Below are 27777 nucleotides of genomic sequence, written 5' to 3'. Positions count from 1 at the left end.
CTTCCAGGCTAAGAAGAACTGACAAGAATCAGCTCTTAATCTTTTCAAATCAGCTTGTACACTATTACAGAAGTACAGATTCATTTTTAAATTCAATTAAGGAGAATATCGTGATTACAAGTATATATGATTATTGCATTTGTATCAAAAGGAAAACATTTGAAATTAAGTTAATCTTTTTTTTATACTACGATGGTGGCAAATAAGCATACAACCGTTTTGATGGTAAACGGTTACCGTAGACTATGGACGCCTGAAACACCAGGACTGTCACGTACACGTACGGAACTTTATTAGATTTTTTTATTAAATTTCTTTTTACAATGCTAAGTGTTGGAAGGTTGGTAACCCTGATCCCTGGGTATTGGGTATAGAACCCCCCGCTATGCTAGAGCAGCCCGCTGCTCGGTGGGCGCCACTTTCCACCGCGACTCGGCCGCGTCGCCCGCGTACAAGTGAAACAGTGTTGTGACAGTGATGTTGTGTCGACTATAGCAGTGATTTATTGATATGCGGACTTATAAACGCGTTAACATGTACGGTGAGTGTATAATTGAGTTCTTAATTATTTTTATTTTATTAATAATGTAATGATGTTTTCGGATTTTCTTCTTAGTAAATAGAAATTGATATTAAATTGTGATATTTCGTTTTCGTTTTCAAAATTCAGGGATAATAATACATGAATAATAGTAAAATATGTAGGCGATAAAAGAAAATAAGGAGTGAACATGAAGTATCTGTATACTATAATAACTATAATAAATTAATTACACTACAATTAGTTTACAAATAATGTAAACTAAAAATAATCACTTCATCTTCACAAACTTCCATCCCTTATGGGGGGTTATCCTCGGGGGTGAACCCCCGTGGATTATTATTTCAAATAAAAGACAGCCTATATATAGACATAATATAGTTTATCTTCAAGTCTTTTCATTAAGATCCATACAGCTATGTTGACTGAATAATGAATTCGCATTGGTAAAATTAAATAATTAATAAGAAAAAATCTGCACAACGTTTTTAATTATTTTTTCATAAGAACCTTCTCCAACAACAAACTGATAACAACAAAGAATTAGCTATTTCCGTCCCACCACGCTTGATGCCGGTGTCAAAAGGAAATAGGGATTATTTTTTATATATTAAGTAATTAAAGCTAATAAAAAGGTACATAAAGTTGCATTCCAATATCATTGCATGTGAATTCGTTTCCAGAGTAGACAGGAACAAACATCTAATTAAAGAAATAGAATAAGAAACGTACCTATTAAACATAACTTTTTATAATGTACCTAAAATAATTCAAATATTTTAAAAAGTATAATCTACAATTATAATGAGGGTACAAAAATATGGAGTCATTGAATAATTAAAGCCTTATTAGCGGCTCCATTATAAAAAATAAATAGTAAATGCAAATGAATGCCACGGGCAGGTGATAAAATATGACAAACTCTCACTTCATATTAAGTCATAATATATTATACCATTAGCGGGTATAAGAATGAGTTTTATAAAGTCTTTTATTAACATTTTACACAAATATAATAAATTACAATTAATTTACTTCTTTTATATAACACTACAATAGTATTGTAGACTATGTTTTCAAATATGGAGAGAAAAGATGTAGATTTTGATGTATCGTGATATCATTCTCTGATTTATTATTTTAATTTTGTATTTTAAAACAATGTTTTAACTGACGTGCTATTACATAACTTTTTTAAGTAGTTGGTATCACTCGGATAACCTAATGAAAATCGGGAACATGAACAGCAACAAAACATGCATCATCACATCTTAATGTCTTCTCCGGTCGACCCCCGTTCAATTCAAACAGGGATCAAAATTATGACGATATGAATCAAGATTCGAACCCTTGGTGATGCGCTCGTCGTAGATGTATTCGTCTAGCAGGAGTTGGCCATCAGCCGCTACATAAACCCTTCGAATAATATGAAAACAAAAAAAGTCTTAATGTGAACTTCATGGTACTCCTCATACGTCGCCATTTTTCGTGTTATACATACATAATCGCAGATCACTTTGTACAAAGTCTACCATATGACTGTAGTTTATACTAATATTATCTAAGTATGTGTAAGTTCCAAATATTTTAATGAAATTTGACATGAAGATAGAATATATATCAATAAATAACCTGGAAAGGAAATACAATCAAAATACGGGATGAAAGTGTGTGCAGGCGAAGTTGCAGAAATTAACTAGTATATCTATAAGTAGTTATAGAAGGTAGTCAATAAAGAATAGCACAATCATAAAGATAGAGGCTATCTTTTGTTTGAATAAATCACTTGGAAAAAGTGTAATACGGAATGACAGTATTGTTAATTGAAGTCGCGGGTACCAGCTAGAGGATAGATACTATTTAGCTAAGGTAATTAGTAAAGAATAACACGGGAAGTGCATAATGCATGCGGCACCGTTAGGAACCAGTGGAGCCGCACCGCGGCGTCTGCGCCCGCGCACCGAGATCATTATCTAGAACTACCGGTCTAGATCCGACTATAAATCATTATTAACTGACCGTATTGACAGTTACATCTACATTTTATTGAATTAGCTGTATTCAGAGTATACAGCAATATAAATAAAGTCCTCGAATCATAAGTTCGACTCTGCGTTACATGCGTTTGACTTTACAACACGCGAATAGCTCTTCATCTTCCTCATCAGTCATTACCCTGAGTTTTGAGACTGGTTATAACTTTACCACTTTATATTATTAATGCTTTGGACTATATGAGTTTCTTTGGTCCCTAAATTGTAGATACTATACCGTATTCATCTTTCGAAAACTAAATATGCAATATTAAGTAACTGCATGTGCAATTATACTGAAAAATAATGAAAAACAACAAAGAAGAACTTTAAAATTCCGTATTCAAGTTACAAAAACCGACTTCAATCGCATTATTCAGGATATCTCATCTAGTATTTAGATCTAGTTTAAATTGGATTGGATGCGAAAAGCACTAGCTTACAAATAAAAAAACTAAGAACTAGTTTACAAAATTTAACGGATTTGATTAAATCTTATATGCAATAAAAACCAAAGTTTTACTTAAAGAAAAATAAGCAGTAATCGTGTAAAAAAACAAACATAAAATTAAAAAAAGATACAGTTTAATTTAGAATCTCCTTTTCTAAGTGTTGTTGTTGTTGGAAAAATTAAGTCCCTAAAAGCATCGACTTCTTCATTACCTTATGCGACAAATAAAGGTAAACGTCTATAACAGGTTTCCATAAGATATTACGGGCCTACATACTTACAAATATTCAGGTATAGGTACATTATCATAATTGGTATATGTACATAGGTCGTTCTTCAACGTTTCGATCTAAGTAAATGGGACCAAACACACAAGTCTGAACTGGACAAGAAGTAGTACACTAATAAGTAGGTATGTACTTACTTATTTCCTAACAAAATAGAAATTATAAACAAAACCGTTATGAAAATAATAAAGAATAGAGCATACTATATGAAGACTGGTAGACAAGGTAATTAGATATATAATAAAGAATTGTTTAGTTCAATAACTTAACTCAATCTAATTCTACTGGCATCTGTAAATCGAAGAAGATACTACTACTGAAAATTGCTGCTTACAGTAGAAGGTACGACAGCAATTTACTTAGTTTAGGAAGAGTCTAATATGTTTGATAATATAACTCGGTTGTGGTGGTATCGGAAGTAAGGTGGTGTAACACAGCTTTAATTCCGATAGTAGCAGGTTTGATTTCACACACCAGAAATCATTTGCATTCGTGAGTATGATTGCTTGTACGGGTATTTTCATTGCTTGCTTGAACTGTTTTTACTGCATTTCAAATAATAGTGTTAACAATAGTGTAACAGTACTTAAATGGGTGTTGTTACTATAGTAACACTGGTTGCGGTATGTATTTGAGTCTTTCTATCAATTATAAAATACTGGTAGTAAAAGCTCTACTTAAGTTGCGACTAGTTGATGCTGTGTGAATGGTAGGATTATTATTATTATTAGTTACAGTAAAATAAAATAGTTACTAGTAGGTACATTATCATAATAGACCGGGATATTGTTTGCGCAGAGTAGAAAGTAAAGCGTGATCGATTGTCCAGTTTCACTTTTATTGTTCTGTAAACTGTGCAAATTAGATCCAATCTTTACGCATTGCTACCAACTTCAAGACACTCAGAGATGTTGTGTGTTATAATTAAAACTAAATTAAACATAACTCACAGCACGATCTGTTATGGAACTGGAAACTAATTTCAATATAATGAAATAGGATGATTTGGTTCCACATCTTTTTATAATCTTGATCTATATCATACTCAAACGGGAATGGAAACAAATCACGACCGCCCGAGCCGAGGCTTGAATTCCTAGTGGTGCTCTCAGACTGAAATCATATCCGTCAGACAGGAGTTGGTCAGCTGCTCCCCAATTCCTGCCGCAGGTTTGGAGTGCCCTTTGCTCTCGCCCCCTTTTTCGTCCGGTAAGGTGTAAGGCATACTACTGCCTATACCCGTATTAAGTAAACTAACAGATATTGTTATTTACTCAACTTATTCTCGATTATGTTTCAAGAACAACGGTAAAAAATGGATTTGATTTAAATATATATTTATATTATACTAACCCATGTATTGTCACCTATATGTTGCCATTCTTTAGAACTCGTCCAATGTCTCCGTACCTTATAATTTCACTGAATATTTTATATAATATTGAAACCTTTAAGAAAAGAGCAAATACGCCCTTAAAAGGCTGGCTACTCTTGTGGTGCTCATGGACAGCAATAAAGACTTGCCTAAAAAGAGTGCTGTAAGATTGCCGCTCTGTCAAAAAAATACTTCTAACTCAAATACTGTATGCAAAATCAGCAGCTGTAACATAAGAAGGTAACTGTTACTGGCAGCTTGTCTACCATTCTTTTTATAGACTTTATATTTTTGATATCTATTGTTTAAATGTCAATTAACAAACTAATTGTTTTGTTACTTTCCTTCTCGCTGTGAGCCCTTTTGGGAAAAATACACATTTTTACTAGTATTTGTTTTTATTAAAGTAGTAGTTGTGTTCCCGCTCCAGTAACAGTAACTAATCCTAGAAGAACTAGATATTTTGTAGCTTACGTGTGCGGAATTATGTATTGATAATTGTTATGTGAATGTTTGTATGTAATTATAAAAACTATGATGTACATCATACTTATACACGTAAGTTATCGGTAACCTGAGGGTAATCTATGCAATCATGCAATTCTTGACATGAATACAAAATAGCGGAAAATTATATAATAAACTAGCTGTTACTAACGACTTTATCTGCTTTGTTAAGAAAAATGTTAAGTCGATGATCATCCTCGTAGTACAATTTAATTTATTTTCACATCATATTTCATTAGGAATTCATTAGTAGTATAGGGAGTACCTATGTATATATATATGAATAATATTTTTTTTAATTAGTAATAGAGACCTATAAGAAAATCATAACATTATCCATTATAAGGAAGAACGAATAATTCTTCATAAGCGAGGGATAGGTAAAATTTTATCAATATTTGTGTTATTTTAATACTCTTTTTATGTCACTTTTTACTAAGTCCTATTACATATATGTATAATTATATCTGTTTTTTTCTTAAATAACAGCGTACTCATCTCACTACAGTCAGTCATAACTGACATTCTTTAATCATACGAGTATATGTACACAAAAATAAAGTACAACTGTAATCTTAAAATTGGAAAGTACTACAAGAAAAAGATGCCGTTAAGTAAATATTAAATATAATGTACACGTTGATTGACTACTGACTTGGAAAAAGCGTATAAGCACTTTAGAGATGGATTATACTAATAATGTTACTCAAAATGACTCTACCTCTCATATCAGGTAGATATATTAACCTGCTAATAACCATGTTAAAACTATTATTATTATTATTTATTAAATGACATCTAATTTTAATCTATGGCATCACGCTTAAACGGCGCTTTTATGTAAGTACCTACTAATACTAATCAAAATTATTACAAATTATTTAAAAATTTTTTTTTTTTTTTTTTTTTTTTTTAAATTAAAATTTTCAGACGAAAATAGAAAAAAAAATGGTTCCTTTTATACAACATTCAAAAGTACCTACTTATTTTTTTTAAATTAACATGAAACAACTTAGTTTACAAAAGTAGGCGTTGATATCAAACTCTAAGTAAATAGCCATTTGTCTAACATTGATATTTGGATGGATGGTCAAGGCGCTTTCTATTGTGTAATATTAAGTAGTTTATTAGATAATTATTATGTACGGAACACTGTAAGCGTATTCAACTTGCGCTTACCGAATTTCTTTCTCTACGACTTCTACGGTAGATGAAAACATTACACGGTATGCGCGTGCGCATCGCACATCTAAACATAGTATGATGTTATCATATCAAATTACCGAAGCTCCTTTTTGGCCGGTAATTAACTTTCACTGGAATATGTTAGCAGGTATAGTACTGGGCTAAATTTGGAACTGTTTCATCACCCAGGAAGACATAATAAAAAGTTACTGTGAAGGATTAAGCGATTTACTACGTAAAGTTACGTTTCATTTTTCTCTATAGACGTTTGTAGATGTAAGTTAATCTTATTCGTTTATCCACAGATGTCCACAGCGTATTAGGGAGTCAATTATTGCTAACTGTCTCTTGTGAGTTGTGACTATATTGCCAATTTCTGATTAAATGCTGTCAAATCTGCTCACAGGGCACACAATTTTTGTATAAAAAGTGGAATGAACAATTTTTATGAAATACCCAAAACATGTTTTCATATTTTCAACCTGGTTAACAAATGATTACCATAGTTAATATTATACTCTGCGAAATAATAATAATAAAATATTATTCTATGTTGATTTGTGTCATATTTTGTTTATATATTTAAAATAATTTCACTGTCACAAAATACCAAAAAATTATCTACCATAGCTTCGAACCTCAGTCAGCCATAGTATTCTTAATAATATTCATTCTTTGAGAATTATAAATATTTCATTTTCGTAAAATCATTGCCTGTACTCATGTAATTCATACGGCGCTATTACTATAGAATGAAATTAAATTTCTATTTTAAAGACAGGTTTCGAAATACCATTTAACTTTGTAACTTTGCAAGAATCATCATGCACTTTCATCCGGGTCACTGATCATGATTTTCGAAAATGTAGTGTAATACACTACCATATAGAATTGTTATTTGCTAACGTCATGTCCAGTTGTGTAGGTATCATACACATTGTGAAGAACTAGTAACAAATATTTTTTTACATCCCAGTGTTTCTACTGTAAAAAATTAAAAGGTATAATATTTACTTATATGGTCGATTAAAAACAACATGGCATCGCATCACATAGAACAAATAATATCTATTTACAATAATATTGTCGACGAACGTACAGAACCCACATTATACGATTATCAGTTTCTTAGCCAACTGCGAAGTTAATATCTCCACCACTATAATATATTATGTTAATCTGTGAGATTTCCAAGTCAAAATATTTTTTAATTGGGCGTCAAAGAAAATTACAAAATGGCACTTCACTGCACGAGACATCACAACTTTTGACGCTGTGGAAAGATGCGATGACTTAGCATAATTGTCTAAATATCCAATTTTTTAAACTCCATCAAGTCATCTAAGACATAAATTTCTATGGCTGTGTACACAGAATATTAACACTACGTTTAATAGTTCTTAGTAAGTTCGGTGACTCGATAGGAACGAAATAAAAATTAAAATCTATGCAATCACCTTTAATAGTACTAAACAAGAAGAGATTGCGCTGCAAAAACAAATATATTTTTAAGTGAGAAGGCCTTTTCCTTGATAACAGATCCTTTAAAATGAACTAAAGCTATAAAAATATTGTATCTACAGTTTCACAGACGTTATTCGGCATACCACTCATACCGTGCCACTCCTGTAGATGTACCTAATGTAATGTCACTGCAATGTCTCACCACACCACTGAATTAGGTAAACAGTGTTACCCACCAGATTTTAAACTTTTAACATAGTATTAAAATAGTGTAAAATCAAAATATATAAAATTATAAATATATTGATAAAAAAGTGCGACCTTTGTTTATGGTGATGAAATAGAAGTATCATAAGTACTTCCAATTCATCACCCTAAACAAACGTCGTTTGAAAATTCTAGAATCATCTATTACTATAAGATTAAATCGAAAGTGCAGGTGTAAATAATACGAGACATTCTGACCACGTAGCCGAGGAAAGTGAGCTGGTGACGACACCGGCTATTGGGATGCACCGCCGCGAAGGTCATGAACAATGAATGGTAATGAATTGTTTCTTTAGGCGCGAGTTGAATGCACGAATAGATACTTACATATTGTAGTACTACAATACTTACATTTGTTATGTTCTGTAACTTCTGTCCCTAATGCTCTGGTAATATCTTTACATATAATAAATATGTAAATGATTGAAGTAGGTCGATGGAAAATTAATGAGAAAAATTATAATCGCGAGTTTATCAGCAAAAAATAGTGATATTCAAATTTTTGTCTATTTTTGCTTGTGCGCGCTATTTTCAGAAACGGCTGAATTATTTTCAGAAAAGTCTTCTCTATATATAAATTGATAAGCCTCACTAAAAATTCAATATTTGTATTACTCAATTCGGTTTTCAAATAAAAAACTTATGGGACGGGTACGAACAGACAGGGTACGAACTCAACTAATTTACTGTTATATATTATAAATGTCCTTTTTAATTTATCAGTCAATATCATTATTATTCTATCTGTACTTATTTGGTGATTATTCTCTATATGAAATTTGTCGGATAGATTAAGTTTTGATTTTCGATGCATTGTATTATGGTCACAGATGCCTGAAGATCCTGATTTATATTAAAGTTAAACAAGTAATAGTAATGTTTTGTATGCGCCAAATAAATATATTTTTCTTTATTTGTTTAAATATAGTGATTATTCTTATACCGTTCCTTAGTGATTTACATCACATAATCGCGTAAATGTGTGTGGGTTAAATGTATTTCTTCATATTAAAAACCTACAAAAAGAAATTATCATTTAATAAGCGGACGTATAAATATACCAGTCTTCCCCATCCAACCAATACGCACGATTACTTGGTACAAATATGTGATACAAGCACCTATAATCCCTACAATTACAATTTCGCAAGAGCACCAGAAATTACGTAAACATTCAAAGAACTGGTAACATCAATCAATTGCTCAATGTACTGTAATGCAAACTTTTCCCAACACAAAACAAGCAATGTTACTACAATAGAATCAGTTTCTTCCCACAACGTCAAACATCAAACAGACACGGTGACACTTTTTATATGCTTAAAGTATATAATGAAAGTTTTAGATCAATTAACACAATGCAGATTAATGATGTTAAACCAGCGTGTGAAATTGTTTGGTTCGTTGAACTAAATTGTGAACAAATTGTAAGGTCAATTTACGTAATTGACAAAGGCCTAAGAGTTTCCGCTTCTTGGAACTCTTTAGGGCTTTGTAGGTATCTGAAGAGATAACTGTTGAAGACTCGATTATCCACAAATGCAAATCTCCATTCATACCAGGTATAAATAAGTATTCTGGTATTATTTATAGGCGATATTGTCATGTCATTAAGTTGAAAGATGAAATGGAACAGAGTAAACTGCTTACTACTACTTGGACACTAAATTATAATTTACTTTGAAACTATTCATTCATAAGGGAAATATAAACAATTATTATGTACCTACATCATTATATTCACTCCATCATCTAGTTAGACTGACAAAGTACGTATTAAATCGGTATTTACAAAGTCATTTGCGTAGTCTGTATGTTTTTAAATTATTAGGTATCATAAACATTATAAACACAATATAAATTGGTAGATAGTAGTAGTAGTAGTAGTAGTAAAAAAAAGGTTAAAAGCCTGAATGTTTATATACGGTTTTATTGGTTAAAAGAAAAAGTCGTCTGCGTGGTTACCTCTGTATCAACTATATCTTCCATCAAGCAGCTTGCTTTAGAAACTTGAGAAATTTAGCTGTTTTTAGGGCGAAATATGACAGGTAAAATATGTATAATATGTTCAATATATGGAAAATCCGGTGCATTAACATGCCATCTTCATGTATTCACGATGGTCTTGCAAGTACCTAATCGTTTACTGATTGTTAGGCTTTAGTAAACCCTTTACTCAGCAAGAATTTATGTATTTATTGAAAGATGCATTCAAAATATTCTTCGGTAAATATGTAATATGAGATTTCATATTTATAAAATGTATTTTTTAATTCGGAATAAAAAACTTGTCTTTATAAGTTTATAGTAAGTTGATACCTATCAACTCTCAATTAATCGTAGTCAATCAGTTAAGCTTCACTTGATTAACCGTGTCTCAATCAAATGACTTTACTGGCTTTTTCAATTTATTTGCTTTATTTACTTTCCTTTGTAGTGAAAACAATATCATTAATTCAATCTGATATTTTATTATTTTTAATTTGTCTATGACATTTATAATGACAACTATAAGTTTCATCGGATATGCATATCGAATCGTGGATTTTTTTAATTATATCGACGTTTCACGCATTTAACTTCAAACAATTATAGAGCAAACATCAGTTTTTTTAGGAAACATTTTCAGTTTCAGAAATGTGTATGATACTTTTACAAATAACTAGTGGACATAGCAAACATCATCCTGCGCGGAAAATTTACCAATTGTATTTTCAAACCATTCAGGAAACCATTGAAAAATATACATCAAACTTTATCTAAATAAATCTAGCCGTTTAAGAAGATTTATATGACAAACACATACGCAATATGATTATATATATTGAGATATCTTTGTTTTGTATAAATTAATGTGGATATCGTTTTCTATATATAGAGTTAATAATAGTAAAAACAAAAAGGAGACGTATCGTCGTGTCACAAGTAGCGCGTGAAGCTCTCTACCATGGTTAAGTAAATTTACTACGTACATGCCTCTTCACTGAAAGTAACAAAACAGACAGACAGTGAAGGCTAATGTATTCCAAAACAATGACCGTGAACTTTTTCAATTTGACAATTGTACTGAATTCAACTTATTGAAACTAATTTCACCTACATATATAGTCGGCATGCATGTCTCGTGTTTAGGCACCTAACGTTCCTATGGGATTGATAAATCCTTTCGCTATTGATAATCCTTTGCCTTCATGATAAAAAAATCGTAAATTCATGAAGTTTCGTTTCATTAGTTCTTGTATTTTTCGACTTTACAACTGATGATTTGATTAGTCTATTATCTTTTCATTGATTAAATATCTTTTTACTAATACCAATACCATGTTGGCTTAAAGTTAATATAATATGATCTAAAATTACATTATCGAGATTTTGATACTAAGGTAACAAATTATTATTAAATTTATACCTTAATAACACGCCATAATATTGTCTAATTGTCTATGACACGTGCGGTATAAAGGCACAACAAATAATAAAATATTATGTAAAATAGATAATGCATATCAACTTGAACAAAAACAAGTTAATACTCAAGGCAATTTTACGGTGGCCAGTGTTAAAAAGTAAAAAAAAATGTTGTGGAACATTTTGCCGGAACAGATTGGCGCGAAATTGACGCAATCAGTTCCCATAAATATTAGTTATCTGTGGTATTTCCAATTTCTAAATGCACCAACAACTCACTGTTATGACGCGAAATTGAAAGTGAAATGGTGTGGTGTGTATGTAGAAGTGGTACTTACTTACAAAATTTGAGGTTTGGTTAAGATATGAGTACCAATGTCAGGTACATTTAATCTATAGATATCAGTGATTTTGTTTACTTTTTTTTACGATAAAAAATAGCTGATAGTTTGTCTTCTCAACTAAATTCGGAAAGATCTGTTCAGCTATTTAGTCGTGAAAGATAAGCAGACAACTTACGTATTAATAGATAATTTATGATTAGTTGTTATATTATTTTGTAGAGCATTCATGTCCTCATAGTCGCAATGAGCCGAAAATTTAGAATTATCATACATAATAATAATAATAAAAGATATACGGAATAGATGATATAATACATGTCAACCAATATTTAATATAAAAGGTATTTAAATTTTGAAAATATTAACTTGCAACTTAACTTACTATAATTAAATTAGATTATACCTACCTATATTAAATAGTCTGATATTAATAACAAAAGATACACGTTACTTTTGGTAAATATTATCTTCGTACGGCATGAAAACATTCTATATTGTAAATTTTAAGATTCAACACTTGTAGCCTATATATTAATGTTACAACATGCAAACTAAACTTAACTAAAAGTTGAGACTACGATAATTATAATCGTATCATGCGTAGATGCATTAATGAAATCAAATGAAATTTTATTTCACAAATTGTGCTACATTGTATGTGGTAGGTATATTTAATCATTTCAGACATGTAAAAGACAACATATTGTCGATTTTGAATTTAATTATAAAATAATGAATTTATTAAGAAGGCAAGGAATTACTGACGTGGAATTCGCGGAAGTTAAATCTGTTCTAAACTGATTCCTGCAGATATTAAGGTATAGGTAGAAATGAGGTCTCTTTGTGCAAAACTCAACTAAACCAAACTCGGCAAAACTTGACTATGGTTGCTTAAAGTATTGATACTCTTTTTTTTAAATTAAAAAAAAACATAATGTACTGAGGTCGGCATAAAGATATAGACAGGAACAATAGTATTATGTAAAAGTATATTATGCAAACAGTTGTAAATTAAAACTATAGCAATACATTTTAATAGGTCGTTCATGCAAGTTCAGAGGTTTAGAAGAATGATAGTTATTTTGTAATTACATACCTAATTATCATGAATACAAAAGTAGAATAGAAATATATCATTATATTAACACGTGAAGTAAAAACGTTAGATATACCCCTTTTACGAAATTTGCGCGGTCGGAGGAGAATATGAAATTTCGCACACGTAGGTACGTAGGTTATATAGAGGAGTGCAGAAAGGTAATATTTTTTATTAAATTACACATATAAAATTAAAACAATTTAAAAATATTACTAACAATGCCGTGTATGTATTTAACACATAGATGCATAGAAGTATAATCTATGACAATAGAACTTTAATAATGTTCAAACTTAGAATTTAAATTAATTATGTTCGAATTTCGACCATTGGGCGACCATTAGTAATTATAATTTCGCTTGCCAATTCCAATTAATCCTAACTACAATTCGATATTATAATTTGCATGTAAATGATAAAAGTATAAATCAATAATATGCCATATACAGATAAGAGCCAGTATACAAAAATTACTTTTGTTTTCGTAAGCGGAGAGTTTATTTTCAAACGGCGAATTTATATAGATGAATGTATGCATGCGATGTGCTCTGGAGCGAGATGAAGACGTAAAAATGTGGTTGCTCTATGTTTTCTCGGCGAATAGCTGGAGTGAAACGTGCCACGCTCCACGGCGCAGGCGCAGATCAGACACGAACGGGTTACGTGGACCCAAGGAGCATTGAACACAAAATCACTTTATGGATTTACATTCAATAATTCTCTATCTACACAATACATACCCAATTAATCTCCTATAATTGCTCTGGTGATTATACAGATTATACCTACTAATAAACTCACTTCTAGTGTTACTACAAATCGACGTAGCTTGGCCTCACATTGTTAGGTTTAGTCGGACGATCGTCCTCTTCCTATCGATTGAATAGCGCATTTGGTCCTACGCCCCGCCCTCTTTGAAAATGCAGGGGGTAGCATAGAACTGTCGTCCAACTGAACCTAATAATGTGCGCCCAGATTTAGTTGGGATATCCTTATCTCAAAGATTGTTTCTTGGTTCATCCTGTGAACCGACAAAGAGACTAGTAGTACGCCAATTGTCTGGCTGTACAATTTTTTTTTATTCATAGTCTCATAATTTTCGCTGCTGGCCACGCTTACTTCGAATAGGTAGAAACTAATTCGAGAAGCGTATTTATGTGTTAAAAAAATTGTAGAATCGTTGACTACAAATTTTTCGTAATTTCCAACTTACAATCTTTACATTTATAACTCAAGTAACTATTCTTTTATTTATGTCAACTTTGCTATTCGTCTACTACCACTGCACGCAAGTTTCTGGTTCGTTCTCCTCGTGGTGGAGTCTTTCGAAATGAGTGGTAGAGTAAATAAAATATAATTATTCTAAAGAGCTTATATTAAGTTTATTAGAATAAAAATTATTTATATTTCTATTCAATAAAAAAATATGACATTTGTTAGATGGCTACCAATGGGATAATTAGTCTAAATTATTAACAATCCCTCCCTTCCTCACATTTAATGGATTTTAAACTGCAATAAATCTTCAAAACATATATTGCCAGGATTTCGTTATTTTGAATGAATTATTCATACATGAATTTATTTAAATATTCTTTATTGCACTTTAGATTAAATAATAATTCTAATTAGAAACACTATGAGCACAGACGGACTTATCTTTAAAAGATATCGCTTATAGTCAACGTACTGCGTGCCATAAGAAGTAGATGTAAGTAGACAGTATGAATGGAACAATAAAATGATTGTCTATTAAATAAGATGAAATTGTTTCACTTACAAATGTCATTTTAACAAAACTGAACACTAATTTCACGTCCACTTTAAGGAAATAATATCAGCAGTCTCCATGTCTACATTTAGAAATAAAAATACACCACTATTTTATTTATTTACCGGGAAAAAAAGATTAGAAAAGTCGAGAACTCGAGATAAATCAAGTACCTATATAGAAATTAAATTGACGTTTGTTGTATTGCGTGGCGGCACAATAATACAAGATATTAAGGTTTTCTTCATGTATTTTTTTGTTTTACAGAAACTATTTTTGTTTACAAGTTTAAGATAGATTTTTTCTAAATAACCAGCCAAAACTGGTGCTGTCATTATAAATATAACTCTGAATGATATTAGGTAATACATAAGAAAGTGGTGTTTTGTAAGGGAGTAACCTGAAGTTTTTTTTTTTTCAAAATATAACATGTTTATTTAAAAAACTATGTACTATTGCTATTTATGCACTTTTGCCTTCTCATAGGTACTTCATTGATCCCTTTACTGAAAAAAACATTTGAACGGGAACAATTGGACATATCAATAAAATCTTTGTACTTTGGACTGCCTCATCGGATTTGAATTTTTTTCCCAATCAGTTATCCAAATTTAAAAAAAATGGTAATCTGTTGGAGCAAGATCCGGGGAATATATAAATTGAATCTCTTCTAATTTGGTAAATGTCAGTTGTGCAGTGTGTGGTCTATCGTTGTCCTGAAGCAGCAGTAGCCTACGGCGATTGACCATATGATTGTTTAGCAGCTAGCTTTTCCATTATGGTTTCTCAATTGCTGACAACACACATCTGCCGTAATCATCTGGCCAGATTTAAGAAAGCTGAAGTGAACAACACCGGAACTAGTCCACTAAACGCTCGCAAGTAACTTTTTTTTTGTCATTTTTCGCTTGGGGCAGGATTTGGTTGGTTTGCCAGGGTTCAGCCATTGCGATGAGCGTTACAAATACAAATACAAATATGCGATAAGCGTATATACCAATTATAATACATATATATATCATCACAGGTTCGATTTAAAATCCCTTTAGAATAATGCTGGTTGACTAATGTAACGCAGCAGTCTACGCGCGTTTGTCGATCGAAACGCGAATTGTCTACTCAATTCATGAGGGACCCACTTTTCAAGCTTTTTCACCCTCCCAATTTTCTACAAGTGGATTAATACAGTTTTGTCACTAACACCGCAACCTGCAACTAACTCGGACGTGGTTTGCGATGGATCTGCTATCATAATTACCAACCTTGGACTCCAGCCGCCCACGGGGATTGTTTTGCAGGTCGAAATTTCCAGAACGAAAACGTTGCAACCGAAAATGCATTGTGTTTTCTTTTGCGAGACCACCACCATACACATCATTAATCCTTCGAAAATTTCTGCAGCATTAGTAAGCTGAGTGACCCAAAGAAAAAACCAAGCACATGTATTACGGTTTTCGAAAAACAAATGCATGAGTGAATAGCCGTATAAATTTGAAATTGAAATTTCTAACCAAAGAGGAGATATTTAAGATCAAAGTGGCCAGTACGACAAAACGCTAATTTCATATTTAAGAACCTAATATATTTCAGTATTTAAAAAAAAAATGGCTTCTTCATAATATGTATAATGTTTTTAAATATACCTACTCAATAAAAGTTTTATAATTAATTTTATAGTTAAATTTTATAATTAATATTTAACAAAAAATGCAGTGGTTTTCGTCTCAAATGAAACCACTGAGTTTTTTGACGTTATTGGAACAAAAAATGAACCAAACGTACGTAAATGTAAATTTCTCGACAACCCGAGAAGACCCGAGAAATTAACCTCGAGAATTCTCGAGACCCGAGAAAAAAAGCTCGAGAAATCATGAACCCTAATCAGCAGTCTCCATGTCTACATTTAGAAATAAAAGTACACCACTATTTTATTTATTTATAAAAAGATTATTGTAAAAATTTTAGTAGCACAAGAGATATTAATGAAAGAGAATAATGGCAAACTAAATAGTGGACTTGTTTCACTTTGCGATTTCGTCTCTACCATTGTAAACGGGAGAATCCTTTCTCTCTAGACATTGAAAAGTTCTCCAAAAAAAAAAGGATAGTAGTCGATTAAGAATTTTACCATATGCATAGGGTTTTAAGGTTTTATTTATCTTATACTGATAATGTTGCTGTAATCACCTCATATTAGGAATGAAAATGAATGAATATATACTTACATCGTTATTCTAATCGTACATCATACATCTGTATTGCGATGGTAAGTAGAACCAATTTTCAAATTGGGCCTAAAGTTATTTTCACTTAGGTAGGTATCAAATGAAATTTTATAATTAGAAAGACGGTTGTCACATTCATATTTATAATGTTAGGCTATTAATAAATATCGATGTTGTGAATCATCTTGTTTTCACTAACACAAACTGAATTTATTAACAAAATATTATAAATATTTATATAAATCAAATATATACGCAATATTATGTATATATATCATGTAACTGATCGTTTCACATACATAATTATAAATTTTAACATACATGTCGTAATAGATTATAAAAAATCAATTTCGCGCTCATTTTTTATGTCTTTACGGATATGGGTAGTAAAAGACGAATAATAACATTTTTTTATTTATGTAATGCTATTTCGAACTACTAACCACAAACATTTTAACAATCAGGAAACAACTTGACCAGGGATTTCCGTAAGGAACCTCTTGTATTTATGGATACAACAAAAAATGCAATACATTTGTATAAATGTACACATTACAATACAATAATGAATATTAATCTATTTCATCTTAACGTTAGGGCTCTTACTAGGATTTACTTTTTCACAAATTCTTGCTTAATTTAAGTTCATACCTAAATTACTCAGAATAATATTTATAAAATTTCATATTATGTAAAATATGAAATTTTATGTACATATATATATACAAAATGACATAAATTTGACACAACTAAAAATAATTATTTCAAAATTAAACTGTATCTTGTGGATGCTTTTGTGATTTAAACTTTCACTTTGATTAAAAAAATACAAATATTTTTTTATTTATAAATATCTTCAGACAACAGAAACTGGTTATAATGCCAATATGTATACTTACACCTAAACACATAACATTATGGTCGTGTGATGAAGCCATAACTCACTTTCACTATAAATAATAAATCGTCAGCAGACGTAACAAAACATCTAAATGGCGTGTCGTATTACAAATTAATTTGTGACATCATACAATAAAAAACAATAAGTCACCTTACCAATGGAGATATCTTTCATAATACGTACTTAAGAAATTCGTAATGTTTGTTTGTTTGTTTTCGAGAATACAGTTTGCATGTTGTTTACCTTATAGCGGTTTAACATGCTGCTCATCTTTCAAGTCGCTGGTTCGATGCCCGCTCTATACAAATATTTGTATTACGAAGTTTGACTTTTATGGATAATTAATTCCCTAGAAAAAAAATTGAGAATATATAGAATTGATCATAAAAATCCCCAATTTTTTACATAATACTTATCTAAGAGACAACATCAGATCTTCACCTCTATTAACCATTATTAAGGGTAACTCAAAAACTAATAGTCAGATATTGATCAAATTTATAAGGCTACGTGAGATCCGATCCGATTCACGTAGAAAAAACCTGACTGAGGCAACACTATAAAAAGATTAGCAATTCAATAGTATGTACTATTGAATTGCTAATCTCTTCATGTTTGTGAAGTTGACAAAAAACCAAAGAAAGACGGAAAAGACGTGATATATACATACAACATATAACCCTAGACAATTCACACTGCACCATCCAATCCCAAGATAAGTAGAGCTTGTTTTATAAGTACTAGGCAACTGATTAAATATCCAAATACATTTTTTTTGTAAATACATACATAATCTGCATAGAAAACAACCATACAAATCATCATACTCATTAATACAAATTTTTGCACCGTGCAAGGAATCGAACCCGCGACCATCGGAAGTAAGCTGTGTGCTAAACCGCTAGATCAACGAGGCCACCATTTATGAAATACATACATACATTGCATGATCTGCTACTGCAGTATGCGGTTGGTAAGTGAAAGATAAACCCTCACGCGTGGTTGAAGATTGCAATAATTAGGTACTTACGATGACAAGACTTGGATATAATTAACCGAACAAAATACATATTAGAGGTAATGTGCAATTATATTTACAAAAGAGAGATTTTATTTCACAAATAGACAGGTATCATAAATTATACGACCAATTGTAAAAATTATGAGTTTCTTTCAAATGTTTGTTTGTGTGTAACACTTTATTAGACAGTAAAGGCTACAACGATCTTAAGAAATAAGTTGTAGAATGGTGGACATATCAAAAACGAGGAACCCTGACTTCCAGTCAACCTTTGAATGATGGAAAGGAATTATGGAGTGGTGAAAATTACTATTTTCACCATTCCATAATATAATAATAACAACAAAACCAACGCATTATATATGTTTTTTGAGTTCCTACCTAAAAAGATTAAAAAGCAATATTTTGTCTGTCATGATTTAGAAACTACAGATGCTAATGGATTGAGTATTGTTATATAAGCACTACTGGTTTAAGACAAGGAAGTTCTAATTAATATAATTGATATTACTAAGTAATATTAACTTATCTGTGATATTACTAACCCGAATATTACGTGAGTTTATCTAACACAAACGAAACATCTTTCCTTTTTAACTACAGAGGTATAGTTAGATGGTGTCATATATATATACTTTTAAATGAAAGTTTTAGGAACAGAGCCATCGCTCAGATCATGATTAATATCAAATATGCAGATTTGAGCCCATTTCTTTTTTTAATATTATAATATACTTTCGTACTAATTATTTGCTCAGTGGTTTAATGGAGCAAATAATAATAACTCAGAAAAATTCACAAAGATGTTGTAGTTCCAGGGTAAGAAGAGCTTGTAATATGGGTATTAGACGATTGATACAAATACTTAAATAGTAAATGATATTTAAATAGTACATAAAAAACACCCAGATCACTGTACTGATAAATACAAATATTTGTACTGTGCGAGAAATCGAACCCGCAATCAACGGAAATAAGGCGGTATGCTGCACCTTTAGACCACCAAGACCGTCAAATAAAAATCAAACTCGGTTTCTATTATACACAAAGGAATACAAGCAGTAACATTGCAAGAATAAAGTTGATGTGTTGGTAGTAGGTAAATGGACAATGGTAAACATCGTATACAATTTACATATCACCATAATGTTACACAAGTGGTAATGGTGACTCAACATTTCTGGGACCGTAACAAACAATGGTGACTTTGCTAACCATCAAACCACCACGTTAGAAACCAGTACGTGACTCTGGGCAGCAAAATGGAAACGGCGTTCTGTGGGCACGCAATCGGTAGAAAGTGATACCATACCATACCGTCCATCTGACGCATACGTGTATACACTATTACTTGGTGCTTTTCAATCAGTTTTCCAGATCGTTTTTAAAGTGGTAAAGCATATCGTTTATGTCTTTGACTTAAAAATTACCGTGGTTTAGAAAATCTATTCCATAGTGTACAGTATACAATTCATGGTGACACGTGAGGTTTTGAATAAAAATGAACTATTATATTTCTTGCAGGAAGTATAATAAAGTAATAATAACCCAAGGCAATTCAGACAGCGATATTTAATGCTAATTAAAACAGATCTTATGTTATGGATACTAGACAACTGATATAAATAATTAAATACATTTTTTGTAAATATTAGATCCCAATTATAAAATATAAACAATGATACTCATGAATTCAAATTATAAATGTTTATACTATTCGAGGAAACGAACCCGCAACCATCGGAGGTACCGAAACCACCGGACTGCAAAACAGCTAGACCACAACGGCCATCTAAATATGTGCGCATAAAACAATCAAGAGCAGTCATAACGTTAATAATAAATTTTAAATGCACATATGTACTTGTGTAATAATAGAAAACGAATGGAAACTCCAGGCGTCATAATAAAATAAAAGGAAATCTACATAATTATAGCAATGTACAATAATTTTGAAAATCTCCATGTTTAAAATATAGATATACAAATAATAATTATTATTTGCTCAAAAACACAGAAAGATAAAATTAAAGCCTTAGAAATTATATCGACGACGTCAACAACAATATTAGAGTTTTCTTTTGTGGTGTCAGGTAGTAAGGTGTAATTAGTTTCGATAATAAAGTTTCTTACCTTTTACTTCTTTAGTAAATGTTATTCGACATACTATTTCCGTTTGGACTCTAAATCATCATAAGTATAATACGCTCGCTCGGGAAAGTTCATTTTCCCGTACGTGCTAATTATCTACAATTACCGGTTATTATGTAAAATTACACACATGTATTCTTACATCGATACCACTAATATCACCTGAATAAGGCAGACTTGTTTCAAACAAAAAGGTATGAGATAATAGCTATTCTTGTTGTTAAACCGAGCATTAAAGTCCAATCAGCATACTGCAGTCTGTAGCCTGACTGCATCGTCAACCGGCCCAATGCAGTAGTTTCCGACAGTATATCTTATAACTTTAGATCAGCTATTTTATCAATAACATGCAATATTCAAGTATAATCTGTATATAGTATAAAATGAAGTTGCTTCCGCTGTCTGTTCGCTTAGATCTTTGAGTGATTCAGAGGGTAGGTTATTATATGTATAATTCAAAGTTTATGTGTTATTAATTAGTGTACGTATAAATATATCTATAAACAATAACAAGAACTTCACGTGATTAAGTGATGCAGGGGCATACCTCGTGAGTTGACACTTCAGAGGACTAAGATGTTATGACCTAAAATTACCCTGTAATTTCACTGCCATATCTCACTCTCCATCCGAAACTCAAATTACAAAACTAGAAACAGTTTTTTTTACCAAAACTGTTTCTGCCTGAAATGGATGAAACAGAAGTACGTTGACGACTTTGTATGAAGGCTTTCTCTGGTAATATTATAAACGGTCAAACGCTTGAGTTTTAGCAGTAATTAATTTATATAGGTATATAGAGATACAATGTTACATTCAACATTGGTCTCATTATTGATTTTAGAGATAACTGTGTTAGTTTGAAGTAGGTTTTAAAACCAATGTCGGAGAGTACTAAGTAGATAATAAAAGTATTGCCTTCTCACGAAAATGGGAGTAATGATACTTAATACTGTGAAATGGCTACTTGTGAAACTTTTTGTCCGTCTGTCCGGTAATAACATTAAAAGCATAGAAAGTGTGACATTATGTGATAGCGGTCGTCGTATGATAGACGTTATTAATTTTAAATTTGCCACAAAATGTGGTGCGCTCCATTGTTTAAAGAGAAAATGGTACAATGTACATTATGTACATTTTTGAAATTATAGATATATATGCATTAAAATTTTTAAAAATCTCTTTTCACGCCTTTGTATCTCTGCGAACTGGACAAAGCAAAATCTTACCGCCAATGCACGTGATATGACTCTGTGGTTACGCAAATGGAAAATATAATTTTTATTGTTATAAAATTAGAATTCATAGAATAGAAAGTCTTTGTTGAGATATGTTGTGTGGCAGGATCAGCCGTAATAATGTAACATTATTACAATATATGTATGCTTTTATTTTATTTTTGTGGTTAATAATGGAATGGTGGTACTTCCTGCGCTAACGGTTTACGCTGGCGGGGCTACAGTGGAGGATGATAAGATGAACGTGAGTTTAGGTCAGTTAACAGTAGCATGACATAGGTTAAAATTCACCAGGAATTTAACACTATGGTTTCCAAGGAAAATCGTGTGTAGATGAATCAGATATGGTACATTATTCAAATACATCATAAGGTGATTAGTTCATATCTTTTCCCCCTTGTATTATTCTATTGTAATCTACCTACTTAGTGTTTTCTTTTAATTCTTGCAGGTTCGCGCCTACGGTTGGTCGCAGTGGCCTTGCAGGTTCTTCTGGTGACGGCCAATGGTAAACATAACCACCATCGACGGTCAATGCCCACACAAGCGGTAAGAATGATTTTTGCCACACCATACTGGTACTTATGAACCTAAAACAGAGTAGGCACTAAATGATATTCACGTGAAATTTTAGTAATGATACTATATGAAGTTAACCTCTAAATGGTCCCACCTGGAAACCATCTTGGTTAATTGCTAGTGAATTCGCCACGATGGCCTAACAGATCTGATGTCAAGCTCCATTCTGATCCTATTGGTGCCCCGCCATTACTTACCATTACTATAGGCGAGTTCACCATATTCATCCATAAAAATATATTCTGTTCACTAATGTTCGAAAATACAAAAATTGTACTATATTTGAACTCTAATTATATTTTTACTATATAACACCGAGTATTGTTTTGTTTTTTAATTTCAGACATTACCAGTATCGAAAAGCGGATGGCGACCAGTATTAGGATCAGGTGGCCTACTATACGGATCATTCGGCGGTGCACCGCTCAGTGGTCCTCCATACAAGATACCTGTACCTGTCCTCGACTTGTATCCCTCTTCCGCACGTCCAATATCCACAAGAGACGCGACGAAACTGACTTCTATAGCTCAATCTTACCGTCCCACTACCCTCAGAACTGTTTCCTCCGCGCCCCCCGCCAATCAACCTATTAACTCATATCACAATCCATTCGTTCTACCCAACAACGGCCTCACATACAAATACGTCCAAAATTTCCCCGCAGATAACATTCTGATTAGAAACCCACAAAATCCTTTCGCTGCTAGACCGGTCTTTTCAAAATATCCCACAAAACATAACCAACCGTTCCACAACAGTATGCTGCAACAACTGACACACGTGCAGCCTGTTTATTTTGGACAATACCAGAACAAACCAGTGGATGTATTTGGAAAGCCAGTTGAAGGTTATGTGAGACCCACAGATCCAGCCAAACAATCTCATGGTGGCACCGAGATCTATAAAACAGAGGTCTACAAACTTCCTGATAGCGATACAGCATCTCAGTCGGTCAGCCAGCAAGTTAAAACAGCTCAACAGCAGTCATTTGCAGCAACTCCTAAGACGCCGTACTCTCATTACTCCTTTAAAGACTCTGTTTTTCCACCGAGCATTTTAGGTAAAATACTTTTTTTTGTTATTCTAATAATATAGCAATAAATGAGCTTTTTATTTCTCACCAATGTATATTGCATTGAAAATGAGTCTGCGGATGAGCGTGAAGGGTGGTCCTTGCCACCAAAGAAAATATGAATAAACTATATGAAAGGTGATATGGATAAAAGTAGATTAAAATCAGATATAACAGTTGAAAAGCGTATTGATCGGACTTAAAGAAATAAGATGAAGTAAAGGCAATGAGTTTGGTTTTAGTGGTTGTTGGAGTTACTCACACAATACATTGTCGTCGAAATTTTCTTTAAAAATATAAGAAGTAAATGCTTCTAAAGACTTGATTTATACTTCATTAATTTTTCTTATATTTCAGGTACTTTCGGCTCGTTCGGTGTTCAATCTGTCAAAGGAAGAGATCCTATTTACTCAACCGCTAAGACTACATATTTTCCTCAACCAACGAAGCAGACAATCTTTAATTCCTTCAGTTATACACCATCATTTAAAACCACCTCCGTATTCAGTTCCACTACACCGAAATTACAAACTACATTAAATCATATAAATTTTGGGTCACATTTTAATGATTACAAGAATCCGCCCACTCAACAAACAAAACCATCGACTCCAATAAAAATAGATCCCAATATTGGAAAAGGTAGCTTTAAACCAAGCCCACAAGATCCCTTCATCACCAAACAACATCCCGTTGATTACAAGCCTGTTATAACTACCTACAATCCAATATTATCGACGACTGTATCAAGTAATTACATCGACTATAACTTCCCATCACATCAAAATTCACCGATACAAACTAATCCGGAGCCCCAGATTTTCACTTATGAGAAAAAGAAACAGAAGATACATGACAGCGTCGCAGCTGGTGTAAATCAACCCTCAGACCAATATGCTTCATCCCCTAAAAAACAAACTACGAATTCTGTTATACACAAACCTACTTATGAAGTAACAGAAACTTTTGAATCTGAGGACATTATTACACACTCGTCGCCTCCGGCTTGGACGTATGATAATCCAAAGTCGACTGATCAATCAGTAACAAAAGCGATAAGTCACGACACATACTTTAAACAAACGACATCTGCTGTGCCAGATCTACCCGAGGAATATGCCATAGTAACAGAAGCTGAGAAGGGCTATGATAACTCTTTGAGCTACGATGGCCAAGTCGAATCTCAAAGTAGGCGGCCTCTGGGCGATGATTTCGAACCTATCGGCAAACACAAGCTTAAAGACTATTACTACAAAGTATCAACTTCATCGTATGATGATTATAGTACAACGAGACGGACGAAAAAACCGACAGAAGTATCTACACCAGAAGCGACAACAGATTTTAATGTAGTTAAAGAAAATATGAATGATAAACCAGCTGACGCTTTACCAACACTTCCTCCTAACAAACATTTCAAACGCCCAAATCAGCAAGAGCCGCAAGACAAAATACGAAAAAGGATTAAACATAGAAGACGCCGTCCACCTCTAGCTAATCTGCAGCATAAACAGGAAGTATCAAGCACTACTGCCTCACGTGTTATCCAGTCCACGACAGAATTCCCACAAACGACTGAAGGCGATGACATACATACAATTAGACCCAGAGTCAGACCACTGAAGTTAAAACCACAGCCTAATCTGACAACACCTAGTATCACGACTGACTTAACTACAAGTGCAGTACCAACACTGTCGCCTACAATTCCTACTATACTAAAGAAGAAACTCGTTCGTAGACCATTCATCACAACTACAGAAAGGTTTGAAACCACTACACAAGTATTTAAAGATTATGATAACAAAGATTCGTCTATAATGAAAATCGCAAGTCGTCCACAATTTCCTAAAACATCCTCATCTTATGACTATAATAATGGTGATATACCAGATTATTCGCACAAACAGGACGAGAAGGATACACCGACAAGCGATGTCGCTGTCAGCCTTAGTGATACTGCCCTGCACAGCACACCTGAAGCAGCAAACTCCTTCGCATTCCATAAAGACGTTAAACCAATAGAAGCTCTTGAAATAAAAGAAATTACAACAGAATCTACAAGAAGCAATACTGATATCTCGTATGAAATAACCACCAATCGTCCAGAAGCATCTGATAATTCAGGAAGAGTACAAAGGCCGAGACTTAAAAACAGATTCAATCGCCCGAAATTCAGTGTCAAAGATTACAGGAATCGGCTTAATTCTACCACAAGTACTACAGAAAAGGCTGTGGACTCAACAACTAAGGTAAGATTCCCACATCGAAGAATACCAAGCACTGACAATTACTTTAACAGTGATGTAGAAGTGACAACTGAGAGAAAGAAATTTATGCCCAAAGATCCACGTCATAAGATTCCGAACAACGATGAAACAGAAAAAGAAATACATTCGATCAGACAACCCACTAGACATAAACAATCAGCAGATACAACAGAGGCTGCATCACAGAAAATATCCTCTAGAATTCGTAGTGGAGTAAGACGACCGAAACCAACAGAAGAAACGACCGAAAGTGAAAGTTCTACTGTAGCTCACAAAAGGCCTCTAAGAAAGAAGATTAAAGACTCTGATACAGGTGAATCAGTGCAAGACGTAACAGTTACCGAGACTACTGTACATTACGATCAGAAGAACGATATAACATCAGAGAGGACGAGGTCAGAGAGTGCTATCATGAAGATCGCTGACAAAAAACACCAAGATCATCATTTAGAACATTTATTTGAACATTCCAAACGAGTTTCAGATCTAACTCTGGCCGCGAGCAAAGATTATAACACACCTGGCATGTTCAAGACGGTATCCTCAAATAGTAGGAGAATACCTAATTACTTTACGATAGCGACAGACGATCCCATACTACCGATAGAGGCTTTCTTTCCGCAGCTGAACCAAAAGAAGGAATCGTAATGTTCCTAAGTAGTTAAGTTATAAAACCAAATCTTTCGACTGCCAAAGCGATATAACTTCTGTAAGTTCTCTTATACTAACATTATTTAAGCACAAATATGAAGTAATATTTTTCATGTCTATTGATTAGAGAAATGAAAGCACAATTACCGGGCGTCTGAAGTCCTTATAAACAACATCTGAGTTGTGAATTATATAAACTCTATTTGGAAATCGGTTTAATCTAATTATACAAAAGCGACTGCATTTGATAAATTGTCACTATATTTAGGTAAGATTTGTATATTCCCTATGAAGCGGTGCTCATTATAGTATAAGTTATATTATTCTTTTGTGAAATAATAGGAGTAAAGGCAATCATAAATTTTTTGCTATCCGGAATTATTACAAATGCAAAAAGTTTTTAACGAAAAAATCATTAGGTCAGTTTGATTATAAAAGACACCAGATAATCAAAGAGTTTGATTATAATTCATTGCTCTTAGCAATGAATTATAAATAAAAAATATTTAAAGACGTATGTTGTGCAAAAATACTGCCTATTACTATGTTTATAAGTGTGTGTTCATAACGTAGTCTTGCAAATTGTATCTTTCATAAATTTTCCCTAATAATACATTAATATTCAATATTTCTGAATAAATATTAAAAAATGGTTTTGTGACGAATGTTGTTAATAATAGAACAAGTTACAATTATTATTTTGAAATTTCAATTTTCAAAACAAAAAGCTGACATTATAGGGATAAGATTGTTATTGTGTGATTAAGGTTTTTAATAAAATTACATTGTGAATAACAATTCGGAAATATAGAAAATTGGCTGTATTTGAAAATTTACTGAGAACATACATTTAATTTGTGAGATTTGGGTATGAACACTAATGAGATCAAATATATTAGCGGTGCACTAGGATCCGAACATAGGTTTCTACGTGTG

At 32.5% G+C, this 27777-nt stretch overlaps 1 protein-coding gene across 1 annotated transcript; it reads left to right on the top strand.

Annotated features, from left to right (window-relative positions):
• Positions 1-437: 437 nt before the first annotated feature.
• LOC131852884 (uncharacterized) lies at positions 438-27289 on the top strand. Its single transcript, XM_059203624.1, has 4 exons — positions 438-541; positions 22720-22817; positions 23191-23908; positions 24278-27289. Exons 1-4 carry the CDS (start codon positions 511-513, stop codon positions 26836-26838), a joined length of 3408 nt encoding a protein of 1135 aa, XP_059059607.1. The 5' UTR covers positions 438-510; the 3' UTR covers positions 26839-27289.
• The last annotated feature ends 488 nt before the right edge of the window (positions 27290-27777 follow it).

The sequence above is a fragment of the Achroia grisella genome, unplaced genomic scaffold (assembly GCF_030625045.1).
Source record: "Achroia grisella isolate CSIRO2021 unplaced genomic scaffold, CSIRO_AGI_Agris_v1 utg869, whole genome shotgun sequence".
NCBI classification, from domain to species: Eukaryota; Metazoa; Arthropoda; class Insecta; order Lepidoptera; family Pyralidae; genus Achroia; species Achroia grisella.
The sequence above is the reverse complement of the archived record's forward strand: the minus strand, read 5'-3'. Positions and strand labels throughout refer to the sequence as shown.

Bases quoted from the DNA above. Each gene is read 5' to 3' on its own strand.
- LOC131852884 (XM_059203624.1), top strand. From the start codon at position 511: ATGCGGACTTATAAACGCGTTAACATGTACG. The intron at 542-22,719 runs GTGAGTGTATAA...TAATTCTTGCAG, and splicing joins TAAACGCGTTAACATGTACG to GTTCGCGCCTACGGTTGGTC. The intron at 22,818-23,190 runs GTAAGAATGATT...TTTTAATTTCAG, and splicing joins GGTCAATGCCCACACAAGCG to ACATTACCAGTATCGAAAAG.